The following is a 13,560-nucleotide window of genomic DNA, read 5'->3' on the forward strand; positions in this document are numbered from 1 at the left end:
TTCCTCCTTTTCATTTGTAAACAGCGCTGCTCTTCCGGCTGACTCAAGTGTGTCTGTTCTCATGTGTTTCAAATGCGATTACCTCACACCTGCGTACCGCTGCAGAATGGAAGCATGATTTACAGTTAAAAAAGTACTTAAATATTTATCTTTTGCGCACCAAAAGCAATCGTGGTGCTTTAGAAGACATTAATTTAACCGCTGGTGTCGTATCAATGACGTTTATGCTGACTGTCTGTGATTTTAAAGAAAAATCTCCATTCACTTCAAATGTGTTCTGGTGAAGAAATAAAGTCATACACATCTAGGATTTCATGAGGGTGAATAAATAATGAGAGAATTATTTAGATTTTTGGATGAATTATCCCTTTAAGAAAATATGTATTTTTTTTCTCCTTATAGAAATTGTCTTATAGAAGAGTCCTGGTTGTTTTGGGAAGTTTTAAAGGTCAAAGCGTTAAATACAACATTTGATATTTTTACAGTGGAATAATAATGCAACCAGAGACAATGGCCTACTCTTTTGGTTTTATTTTCTTTCCTGGTGGGGATTCCCCAAACACATTTACAGTTAATGGTTTCTATTTCTTATCTAAAGCTAATTTTGCAACATTTCAACAGATGTTGACTTTACATGCAAAGTTTTTGACATTAAAGTTATATATACATTTCCATGCAGGTGTTAAAAAAAGCATAGGCCTACATTCATACAAGTTCAAATGAATGATTTAAATTGTACAGAATAGATACAAATATACACACATTTAACATACAAAGCTAATAGTTTTGAATTTTCCTCTTGATCACAGATTTTTCATGGTTACTTTTGTGAAACTCAATGGACGTGATTTACATTGAATTGGTTGTTGCCCTAAGGACAACTACATGTAAACATTTCCTAGTGGCTTGCTGAGAACTTAATCATCAGCTTATAACAACATGTCAGTTTTGAGTTTTTATTTGTATTTATCTCACCAATAGAAATCTGATCTGAAGCAGGGTCAGTATTTAGACCAAGATGCACTGAAAAACCAACATGGCAAGATGGAAATTTTTGAGTACCCAAATGGATTAAGGATTGATATGAATGTTTGCAAGGAGAGAGACAGAGAGAAAATGAGCAAACCTGCTGTCACTATGCTTTGTCACTGCAAACGTGTAGTTAAAAAAAACCTGTAACCTACAAACCAGTTTGAACTGCCTGTAAAAGGGTGACGTGTTTCAGGAGCACCAGGTTACTGTAACAGTTTCATTGCAGCACGCCAAGGAAAAGTTAAAATGGGTAGCTGACAGCTGTTGTTTAACCCCAGTTACAGTAAACATGACATTTTCTCTGTTTGAACTCTGAATGTTCCTGTGGTGCAGTGGAGGAGGAAGGGTTTCACCCTCTTAACAATAGCCTAGTTGTACAGGCCGAACCGAGGTGGCACTGCTCTGATGCGAGGATGGAGATGGAAGACCCATCTCCATCCTCAGCTACTGTACTCAAACAGCATGTTAATACACATAAGCAACTTGTGTCTGACAATATTGCTGCACCCTTTCACTCTTATCTTCTTGCAACAAGAATCACTTTTCCACCATCTAGTCTAATGGTATTATGTTGAATAACAGTACCAGTAGTATTTCCACTTGAGCACAGTTTGGTTCGGTATGATCACAAACCATTCCCAGCCCAGTTTTCTCAGCATGGTTGGCTTACTGTACTCAACTGTGCTTGGAATGTGCTACAGCCATACACATGCAGACGACATCCTTGGCCGATGCATCGTGTCTTGTGCTGTTTTTTAGGATCCTGTCTAGATCTGCATTCATGCCATTATACTCTGTTTTGAATAATGCGGCTCATGTAAATGCCCCCTAAGGCCAGAAATATACACAAGTATGCATACGCAAATGCTTAACGTGCCTTCTTGCACTACGGTGGCAGTAACAAACCTCAGTACTCAAGGGGGCGATTGAGTTACCTTTAAAAGTCTGTGCCATTAAACTGGATCTGTTGTTATTCAGGTAAGTTGCTATAAATATATTGACTTTTCTCTTGCTTACTCAGCAATTTTCTCTTCAAACTGTTGGTCCTCCATGACAGTAATTTGCTTGAGAGAGAAAACACAAAGGCAGATAGTCCGCTATAGCACCACTTGTGTCATCGTTGAGAAATGCAACGCGTACGTGCGTAGTGATTTGAATTGCGGTCTGACAAATTTTTTTACGTAATAGCACAGGAAATCAAGCTTGCATAACTAGAAGTGTCTTACTTGAGTGAGTTTCAGCCTATAGAATCGAGTCCAATTGGGTACAGGTGAACAGCCTGTCGGTAGAGACGGCACTTTGCGGAGGTCTGTCATGTATAGCATTTAAGAAATTTAATGCAAACGTAGAAATGGGTGTTAACCTAATTTGTATGTGCTAGCCTGTGACCTTTTTCATTGTGAAGTCATTGAGCTAAAAAGGTTTCCTTCATGCCTTTTGTGTTTTCCAACCTTTTTGCTGTGTTTGGTCTTAAGTACTTTCTGCTCCAGAATTTTCCATAATATCACCCCTAGGACTTCCAGACTGCCGCTTCCCCTGGAAGAACGAATCTTCTCCACACAACCCGTCGCGGCTGTCTACAGTGTGAGTTGAACTTCCTTTCTTCACTTGTCATTAGGCAAGTTTGCATTGATCTGATGTGGACCCTGCTTGCTGCAATCATTTTTGAAATAATTTGACAGGTTTTTTATAATATGCTTTATTGAATTAAGAACGCTTATACACTTGGTTTGATTGGTAGTAACATCCAAGTTAGGTGATCTGATGACAAGTTGACAAATACAGGTCTAGATGGGGTAAAAAATGTTTTGATCCGATCACTCATCACTGATGTATTGAGGTCGTAAGAAATGCATATGACCATTGTATATGTAGTTTAATTGCTATAGCATCCTGATGTGTCCCAGGCAAGAGCAAACTACTTCCTGCTCACCTATCAATCAACAATTGCACATTGCTGGTTAAAGATGGTCAAGACGTATACAGGGACAAGACTCCATGAATAAACTTCAGTAGGGTACATATAAAAATGCAGTCACCCAGATCATGTGCATTTAAGATACATGTTTATACCCGGAATAAATGCTAATATATTTCGCCTGACCACTTGAACCCGAGATGGATATTAATGGGATAGCTCACCAAAAATTTTTAATTCTCCCATAATTTACTCACCTTCGTACTATCCTAGATGTGTATGACTTTCTTTTTTCTGCAGAACACAAACAAATATTTTTAGAAGAATATCTCAGCTCTGTAGGTCCATACAATGCAAGTGAATGGTGATCAAACCTTTGTACCTCCAAAGTCACATAAAGGAAGCATAAAAGTAATCCATATGACTCCAGTGGTTAAATCCATGTTTTCAGAAGCAATATAGTAGGTGTGAGTTAGAAACAGATCAAAATGTAAGTAAGTTTCAATTTTACATTTGAAAGTCACACATGGTGCCTGTTTATTTTCACTTTCACATTTGAAAGTTAAAGTGGAGCTTTAGAGTAAAAAGGGCTTAAATATTGTTCTGTTTCTCACCCACACTGGTTATATCGCTTCTGAAGATATGGATTTAAACACTGTCATATGGATTACTTTTATGCTTGCTTTATGTAATTTTTGGAGCAACAAAGGTCTGATCACCATTCACTTGCATTGTATGGACCAACAGAGCACTTTTATTGTCTTCTGCAGAAGGAAGAAAGTCATAAACATCTGGTATGGCATGAGGGTGAGTAAATGAGGAGAGAATTTTCATGTTTGAGTGAACTATCCCATCAATACCAGTTGTAAACGGGGCCTAATTTGTTTCAGACCACCCCTGCCCCGTAGGTCTCTTTTCACATTGTATTAATTAGCATGTTCATAACAATATCAAGCAAAGTGCCTTTTTTTATTTTTTATTAAGCTAACCCAAGCACTCCTTATAAGCTAAACATTTCACAAAAATAAGTGTGTTATAGAGGTAGACAGATATATCTGTTTTACTGAATAATCAGTAAAAAAAAAATCTGATTGGCAAAATCTGGTTCGAACTCTAGTTTAAGTTTGAAATACTAAAATATAGACACTTCTTGCCAAATGTTAGTAGGATGTTTCCATAGATAATCTGATGAAGTACTCCTGTGGTTATTCTGCTAGGGCACCTGTGTGAACTTAAAAGGCAGCTGACTTCACACATCCATTAAAAATCACCTTGACACCAGTTGTGTAAAACTCATTGCAAAAATAGCTGAGATAAAAGGAATTTAGTGTAGGGGAAAGCTCCAGCATCATTTGTTTCCAGAATATGCTACAAGGTTTGGCTTAAATGTATTTAAGCCAAAAAAACTGTAGAGTTGGCAGAATGAGGAGCAACACAGAGAGAGAGAGAGGCTGGTGTGACCTGAGGTCTACAGAACCAGTCTAATGATGTTTGGACAGTGGTGAGGGAAGTTGAGGGGTGGGGTTCTTTTTCTGCTGAGCTGGTCTTTCCCATGTTCCTGATTCCTGAGTTGGGTCAGAGACCCCCCTCGATCTGGGAACTGTAGGGCTACGTGTGTGATCTCACGCCTGCTTACCCCACCCCCTCCTTAACACAGCAGCTCACCCTGGAAAGCCCAGGCTGCTGGATAAGCTGCGTAATCCCTGCACATAAGTGGGTCAGTTCCCACCTGCTGATGATGCCAGGAAAAGTGGGAATTTTATTTGAAAAACAGCAGTAGGGGAGAGTCAGTTGTTTGAAATTGCCGGTGTTCAGGTTAGCTGTCAGACTGAGTTCAGACCGAGATATAGTGTATGTTCCAAAACCCAGTGAGCTTCCTCTGTTGGGAGCATTTTTAGGAATCATAAATAGCTGGACACAAAGGCTGTTTCAAATGTTTGGAAAAATTATTGTGCTGCTTTAAGATAATGCATTTTGGACAGATTCTAACACCATGTGCTAACCAGACGCGATGCAGTAATATTTTATCGATACTAGGGCTGCATGTACACGGTACACGTATCCGAACCGAACTGTTACAGGGCCATCGGTATGGTACATGCAGTCAAACAAATTATTACATATCTTAGCATGTGTGAAACCAATATTAAAACAACATATAACGAACAACACAAACCGTGTAGAACTAAAATGAAAAAAGGTTGCAGAGAAACACGGGACTGCACAAAATCAAAACTGAACAGAACAGAGCAGAAGACGGTACACTAGAAAATGCGGATCAGACAAATGCATATGAAGTTTCTGCGGACATAATTTCTAAATAGTGCAGTCATTTATAAATGAGCCAACACAAAAAGAATTGTAGCCCATTAGCCTTTACATAAATAATAAAAAAACAGAAAGATTCTCAAAACTGTGGTACGTACCGAACCGTGAATTTTGTGTACCGTTGCAGTGCTAATCAAAACTGATCAACACCATCGTCAACTGACCACAGCACAATTACATCCAATCAGAACATATTTTATCTTTAAAGTAATGTTATGAGAAGATGGGGTATGGACCAGTGAGAGTGCAAAGTGGACGGGGCTACTCGGCACGGAGCTGCAGAAATAGGGTGTTTTCCAAACTACAGATTTTCTGCCTTGAAGGGTACTGCGGGAAGGGGATGCCACTCTAAGCATCGTTTCAAACAAAAGTAAGAAAAAAAATCCACATAAAGCCCTTTACATTCATACAACACTTTCATGCTCCCTTCAGAGTGCCTAGATCAAGAGATCTGTCCTTCGAATTGAGTAGGGCATAGGGATGATCACTTTCAAATGGAATTCGCCTATAAAAAGCAAGCGATCAACAGAATGTCCTTCGTCTTGTCACGGTCATTAGCTTAGCAACATGCTAACGTCAAACTCCATTGGAAACAATTGCAAATCAGGCCACGTCCATACCAATACATTTTCATTTGAAAACACATCAATTTTGCTATGTTTACTACTCTCATCCACACTGGAATCCTGTTTTCCTCCACTGAAAATTGAGAATTGAGGCCACGTCATGCATCATAGTTTTCAAAGTATGCTGTAATGGAGAGCGTTTTCGAAATGCTCAATTTTCGGTGGAGGGAAGCGCCATTCTATTGCATAAGCGGCATAAACTTATTGAAATCAATGAGTTTTCAGACAAAAATGGATTATTGTGGGTGTGGCCACTTATGAGGTTCCATCTCTGTTAGAATAGTACCTGAGGAGACAGCTGTTTTGCAACAGACCTATGGTAGAGGGATTTGTTTTAGCGTAGCTCTTTCCAGGCATGCAGGTCTGGCTTGCAGATGAATGCAATTTAACCATCACACATGCGGAAGCTGGGCACTCTCTATTTGAAGCCTCCTCCTTGCCTTTGATCTGTGAGGAAGAAGATAGTACAGCAGGTCTTCCTTTTTCTTTAATGATTTTTGGAGTTCAAAAGACTGAGCTCTCTCCCAGTTCAACCAGCAAGTTAATGTCATTATCAGTTTTGGGCTCGCATTTACAATTTGTAATTACTGCAGGGAATCCAGGGAGAACTCACTTTGACACTGCACTCTCTCATATGCCAGTATGCGTGATGATAAAGTACCGTAACCAGTATTCACTGTACCAGTTTCATGCTGTGGCTGGTTGCTACAGTATGCATGTAATGAAAGCATGCTGTAAGTGAGGCAGACAGCTGGTAGGTTTTTTTCCTCTTGACTTTGTTCTTTGTTCATTTGCTACAGACCATGGGGGAAAAGCTGCCTTAGACAGTGGGGTTAAAGTTAACATGAAGCCTTAATTGACCCTATTTACTTTCTCAATGCACATTCCTGGTTCATCTGTGCCTGTTGTTCCAAAGAGAGGAAATATTACTCGTCCTATTAAATAATTTAGGCTGATTTCACTGAAAAAAAAAAAAAACATTTGTTGGCTCAGCCATTATGTATAAAAAGAAATGTACATATTTTTAAAAAAACTTAATTTGCATTGTGTACAACACAAATATAAATTTTAAAGTGAATTTAGAGAGTTACATAAAGTAAATGACTTCGTGAATTCCTTTAAATTCTTTAGCTTACAAATCCATAGAATAAAGATTTTAAGTGCTACTTACTCAAACAATTAAGTCCTTACTGAGGTTGTGGGGAATACCCATAAGCCCTTGCGGTTGAATAATTTAAGTATATTTGTTAGGTAAAAATGAACTTATATAGGCTTTTAATTAGTTATTAATTATTATTGAGATTTTAGCTTTTTTTTTTTTTGTATTATTGATGTTGTTGTTTTACTGTAAATAGCTGTTTCTGTAACTGTGACTGTAAAGTCACCATTAGGGTGTTTTGTGTTCCATAAGTGGTCAACTTGGATCCTGTTCAATCCATCTTGCGCATGTGAAAACGTGTATGGCTGAAATGCAGCTTGATGTGCACTTTTTAAGGGAAAAATTTGTAATGCCTGACATCAGTCATTATTTTCTTTTTGAGCCAATTAAATTAAGTAGAAACATATCAATGTTTATTTGAAACACCTTGGTATGAGTTGCTAAATCATATTGATGTGACATAAATTTTTAAGTAAATAAAGTTGAATTAACTGATACAGTTGTGTATATCTAACAAAGGTTTTCTTGGTGTGCTGACATAAAATTAACTTAAGTTAAATTTACTTAAATAGCGTGATGCAGAAATGCTACATATATATTTTAAGTAAATCCAACACATAATTTTTTTTTTATTTTAGGCTGTATGGGTGGGGAAACAACAAAAAAACAATCAATAAACACATAGCTATTTAAGCAGTGTTTTAGGCACTGTTGTAGGTAATGCAACCTGCCTATAAATCTTGCTAGGGATTTTAGCAGTGACTCTGTTTACATTTTATATTTATGCATTTGGCTGACGATTTTATCCAAAGCGACTTACAGTGCACTTATAACAGGGACAATCCACCCGGAGCAACCTGGAGTTAAGTGCCTTGCTCAAATACACAATGGTGGTGACGGTGGGGATCGAACCAGCGACCTTCTGATTACCAGTTATGTGCTTTAACCCACTACGCCACCACCACTCTGTTTAACGCTAATGTCATTAAGGTTATGGTAAATAACATTGGATTTGAAAAAGAAGCTTTCCCATTGGAATGCGTCGATATGCTTTTTAACTTTTTGACCTTCAGCCTCTATGCCCCAGTCAAAAAGCTTTCTCAAACATGGGTGCCGGTGGTGTTTCCACAATCATCTGCAAACTTGCATTCAGGTTTGGCTCTGGTATGGATTGGCCACTTTTCACTCTCCGGTCAGTTCCTGGTGCATAAAATCATGTCTTGACCTACATTTCTGTCTTTCTTTGTATATTTAGTTTTACTCAGAAATCCGTCATATTATGAAACTAAAATGGGTTAAGAATGTCTCCTGTTGTCATTTAAAACAGTGATGGCTGCTCTGACTCTGAGTTTTCTTTGTTTTCTCAGGTACATAGAACCCCTGGCCCATATGACATCAGCAAGGGACACACTAACCTTGTGGGCACACCGCCGGGTCACGCATCCTCCCCTGGACTCTCTCAGGTATCAGTTTCAACAGTATCCTCTGCGCATCTGTATGGTCACCCTAAAGTCTGGGAGGCAGGAGGAGGGGTGAGTGCACCCGCAACTGCCTGAGTCTTTCTGTCTGTGTGTTTGTTAGTTTATGTGTGATTGTGTGCTTGCCAATGTTGATCAGGACATCACTGTTTTGTAGTGTTTTTTTCTCACGGAAATCACAGTATGAGTGGCTGTCTTCTCTTTATATCATGAAACTTTAAGTAGTTTTTCAATATAAATCTTGACGTCTCATGAGCGATATGAGAGAAGCATTTTCATGGAAAAACTTGCACTGTTTATAAATAAAAATCATTCAAAACGTTTATTGTACACAGGCATGATCACATTGAATAAGCCTCCAAAACGCCTTTAAAGGTGTTATATATGCAGTGAAATTGGCGTAATGGGCAAAAATCTGCCCACTGGGTTTTGCTTCAACAATTTATGACCATTGATTACTAAATAGAACACTGTTTGAAGTGTTTGTGACCTTAAAGAGTGTAAGGTTATTAAGAATAACCAGTGAAAGATCAGACATGTAAACACACATCCATTGCTTTGGTAACAAATTTTTGGTCTTTTACAACACTGATTTCTTGGACAGGACTTAAAGCCTAATGTTTTAGATAGGCTTATAAGATTGCATCATCTTTGGAAACCTGCCAAATGAAAACAGCGCAGGTTTCAGGTGTCTTAGTTTGACAGTTCTGTTTAATCATCACTGTAAACAGATAGTTGAAGTACAGTTGAAAGAGTTTATTAGACTCTTCTCTCTGCTGACATCGATCTGCTGTGATGTGTATTGTCTTTTGTTCATATTGTTAATATTTGATGGAAACCCAGCATATCTATTCTGAGTGTTCTCTATTGTAATGAGCCTATGGAAAAGTTTTAACCTGTGTGTCATCGTGTAAGTATGCTCATTACCAGTGTCTGTAGGTGTGTAATGGTCCGCCACACTCATGCCCTGTCACGCAAACACACACACTGCACCCAGCTGACTGTGCCACAGGAATAGAAAGTAAAAATCTGTCAGGGTGACTCAGCTGTTCTCAGGCTTGTTATCTGTCTGAGACCAGCGCTCACATTCCCACTCCACTCCTGCACCACACGCAACCTGACAGCGAGACTGGCTATTAATAGTGTCTGCACTAAAAATGCTCCAGAGGCTAAACTTTAATTACCCATTTAATCTCACCTCAACCAAAACATATGAATACAGAGAGCGAAAGAGAATCGGTGTGATTCATGGATGTCAGAGGTGGATGGAGATTTGGGCTGGTAACTAGGGATGCACAGTATTTTTGTGAACAGATTGGTATTGGCACATAGCAGCAGATCTTTAAAGGAATAGTTCACCCCAAAATGAAACTTCTATCATTAATTTCTCACACTAATGTTGCTTTAAACATGGATGACTTTCTTTTGTAGAACACAGTAAGGTGTGTTCCACAGGACTTTATTTGGCATAATGTAAATGTTTAGTAAGTATGGTCTGTCAAGTAAAAAAAAAAGTAATCGATAATATTCATGCATTGTATTCAAACCATACTGTGTTATCACTTTGCGATGAAAAGAACAAAATTGAAGTCTTTATTTACTCTCAAATAAAATAAAAACAATTGAGTAAATTGCTTTAGTCAAATATGGTGGCTACATCGATAACATCAAATCTCATTAGTTCTCATCACGTCTTGTGGCCAAACATGCAACGTCATGATGTTATCACCTTTTGTGTTTCATGGAAGACGGAAAGCCATACAAGTTTGGAGCGACATTTAGGGTGTGATTAGGGTGATATTAGAAGCAGAAGATGTCATGGCTAATAATTTTTGCCAATTCAAGCTGTATATTCTTTTTCTCTGCTGTGTTTCAAAAGTATGAAGCAGTTGTCCTTTTTCCTACCAGATATTTACAGTTGAAGTCAGAAGCTTACATACCCCTTAGCCAAATACATTTAAACTCAGTTTTTCACAATTCCTGACATTTAATCATAGAAAACATTCCCAGTCTTAGGTCAACTAACAAGGACTATTTTGAGATTATCGGCATCGGTGGATAACTGCATTGGCATGGCCGATTAACCTAAGTGCTACCTGCCCCTTGTGTCAGTTCCAAAATATACTTTTTTGCCTTTTGCCAATGAATATTGAAATTTGTTTAGCATTATCGGTAGGGATAGGTATTGATACAGATTTCCAGATACAATTCTGATTCACAAGCACTCGATTATATTAGATTCCGATAGGGCTGGGCGATAAAATGATATCAATATTTATTGTGATAAAAAAACTCCATGATATCGATGATAAGCTTTTGAGTAATTTTCGATATTTATCCTGTGTTCTACATCTAGACTTTCGTGTTGCTAAAAACGGTTTGGCTTTCTTATCGTATGTTTCCACTTGTGCGTAGTGAGCGAATGTGAGCAAGCGCTTTCAATTCCTTCCTATAGAAGCCGACCGTCAAGCTCGCAAGGTGGATTGTAAAATTGACAGCAGCGCGGGGCAAGCGGTTCGCTAGTGTTGGGTGTGATCACTGATGCCCTGTACCGGTCCGCACCCGCTTCCTCTTTTCCCCACATGTGAGTAAACTTGAGGTGTGTGATCCAGAGCGCCTTTAGACCATAAAGTTTCTTCTTTCTAAATTTTGTTTCATTAATCAGCCTGTTCCAAGCCTTTAATAATAAACAAATAGATTTCTGTTCTAATTTTGTGAAATTATTCAGATTTCATCATCTCTGACAAGGATGAAAGACAAAACAATTACTAGTTTGTAGTCTAGTCTTTCTCACTTTAATGAAAATAGAAAAATGGTCCATTCAGACTTTTACATTTTCAAAAGTTTCTCTGAACCCCCATACAGTATCATTCCTCAGTCACAAGGGCTTCTATATCTCCATACTTGGATATCTGTATGTAAAGAAATATAAAAATAATTTTAATGTAAAAAAAAATAAAATAAAATAATATATATATATATATATATATATATACCTTTATTATGATTCAAAATGAACAGATCATCTTATAACATTCATATCCAACTGCACTCAATTGATAAACTCTATAAAATATTTTAATATTTTCATCGAAGATCCCTCAGACACCACTACATTGGCAGTTTTGTAAAGACTATTTAGACTGCTTAGGATTTAGTTTTCTCTTCTTTTTTTGGAAATTCAAAAAAATTTGCAATGTGCAAATGTGATTGAATATCGTGATAAATATCGATATCGTATGATATGAAAAAGAATATCATGAAAATATTTTGTCGCCATATTGTCCAACCCTAGATTCCGATTTATATTGATATCGATACAGTATATTCTAGTTATAATGTCCCTTTTGTCCATATTAAATACATTCATTCTCAGCTAATTCTGTTACAGGGGACCTTCTAATTTGTTAAATTACAAAAAAAAATATTTTTATATATTCTATTTTTTGTCATTAGTTTTTCATAATTTCTCCATGTATTCCATCAATAAATCAGATTTTTTGAAAAAGCATATATTAAATCGCAGAATATTCCGAATAATAGGGGTGTAATGATTCACTCATCTCATGATTCGATGGACGATACTGATCTCACAGTTTGTTTTAGTTTACACAAAATTAAACTAAGCCTAAAGCAAGAAAATTAAGCTAAAATTACTGTTATTATAGGAACTAAATGATCCATCAGCGACTGGGACTAAAAATCACCCCTGAACAGTGCAATGGTGACACCAAATGGAAATATTAGCTAAAAATTCTGCTCGCTAAAAACACAATTATGTTTTTATACATATGCTGCTTACACACTGTCATTGATTAATTAAAATTACATTTAAAATTCTATTTTTATAAAATAATATTGTCTCTGATTACATCTACAGTAAATTTTATTTTCAAAAATGAAAATTTTTATGGACGTGCATTCCCTCATGCTGAAAATGCGCGTCTATCTCCTGTTCCTGGTGCTGCCTGTATTACATTTGCTTTTGTGTTTCAGTTTCCGCTTTCACAGTGTCAGGCGAACTCATCGTACAACACCTTTGGCTGCTAGTGGGCAATCATATTTTAGAGCTCCTTGTGTGCATTGAAGTGATTTCCATTTGTATACCAATCTCTAACCGCATATACATACTTTGTTACAGGTTTATTTTTAATATGCGTAATTTGTATTACAACCCAGATTCCGAAAAAGGTGGGAGAGAATGAAAAATGCTTATGAAAACAAAAAGGATTCATTTGTAATTATCTTCACCCTTTGCAATATTGAAAGCACCACAACTACACATAATATGTTTGTTTGTTTTTTTAATTGTACGGTAATTCAAATCAAATGATGCAACACGCTCCAAAAAAGTTGAAACGGGCAATTTATGACTAATACAAATTTGATGAGTTGAAATAACAAGTATGTTAAACAGGTGAGGCAATTGTGTCATTATACTGCATAAGGAGCCTCCAAAACAGCCTAGTCCTTCAAGAGCAAGGATCATTCAAGAGTTGTCAATTTGCCAACAGATTTTGGGCATTTCATCCTCTACAGTGCACAGTATAGTTAAAAGATTCAAGGAATCTGGTCAAATCTCTGTGCGTAAAGGGCAAGACGAAAACCACTTCTGATTGCACATGATATCTGATCCCTCAGACATCACTGTCTTAAAAAACGTCATTCATCTGTAATGGATATCATGAACATGGGTTTGGTATAACGTTAACCTTTGTTAGTCAACACCACTCGCCACAGCATCTACAGATGCAAGTTAAGACTTTACAATGCAAAGCAGAAGCCATACATCATCACTGTCCAGAAGCGCTGCTGACTTCTCTGGGCTCGGTCTCATCTAAGAGGGAAAGTAGAACCGTGGAACTGTGGTTGACGAGTCCACATTTCAAAAAGTTTTTGAAAAACTGGCCAAAGAGGAAAATGACCGTCCAAGCTGTTATTATCATCAGGTCCAAAAGCCAGTGTCTGTATGGGCCAGGGGTGTGTCAGTGCCCATGGCATGAGTAACTCGCACATCTG

At 37.6% G+C, this 13,560-nt stretch overlaps 1 protein-coding gene across 4 annotated transcripts in view; it reads left to right on the top strand.

Moving 5' to 3' along the window:
- Window positions 1-13,560, top strand: part of LOC127628707 (eukaryotic translation initiation factor 4 gamma 3-like) — a 79,536-nt gene that overhangs the window by 2,090 nt on the left and 63,886 nt on the right. For 3 of the 4 annotated variants that reach the window (XM_052105515.1, XM_052105516.1, XM_052105518.1), the window contains exons 2-3: window positions 2,523-2,616; window positions 8,431-8,526. In XM_052105515.1, coding sequence (XP_051961475.1) covers window positions 2,523-2,616; window positions 8,431-8,526 — 190 coding nt within the window. Of the gene's footprint in view, window positions 1-2,522; window positions 2,617-8,430; window positions 8,596-13,560 lie in introns of all 4 variants that reach the window. The other variant, XM_052105514.1, reaches the window with a different exon arrangement.

The sequence above is a fragment of the Xyrauchen texanus genome, chromosome 35 (genome assembly GCF_025860055.1).
Source record: "Xyrauchen texanus isolate HMW12.3.18 chromosome 35, RBS_HiC_50CHRs, whole genome shotgun sequence".
In the NCBI taxonomy this organism is placed as follows: Eukaryota; Metazoa; Chordata; class Actinopteri; order Cypriniformes; family Catostomidae; genus Xyrauchen; species Xyrauchen texanus.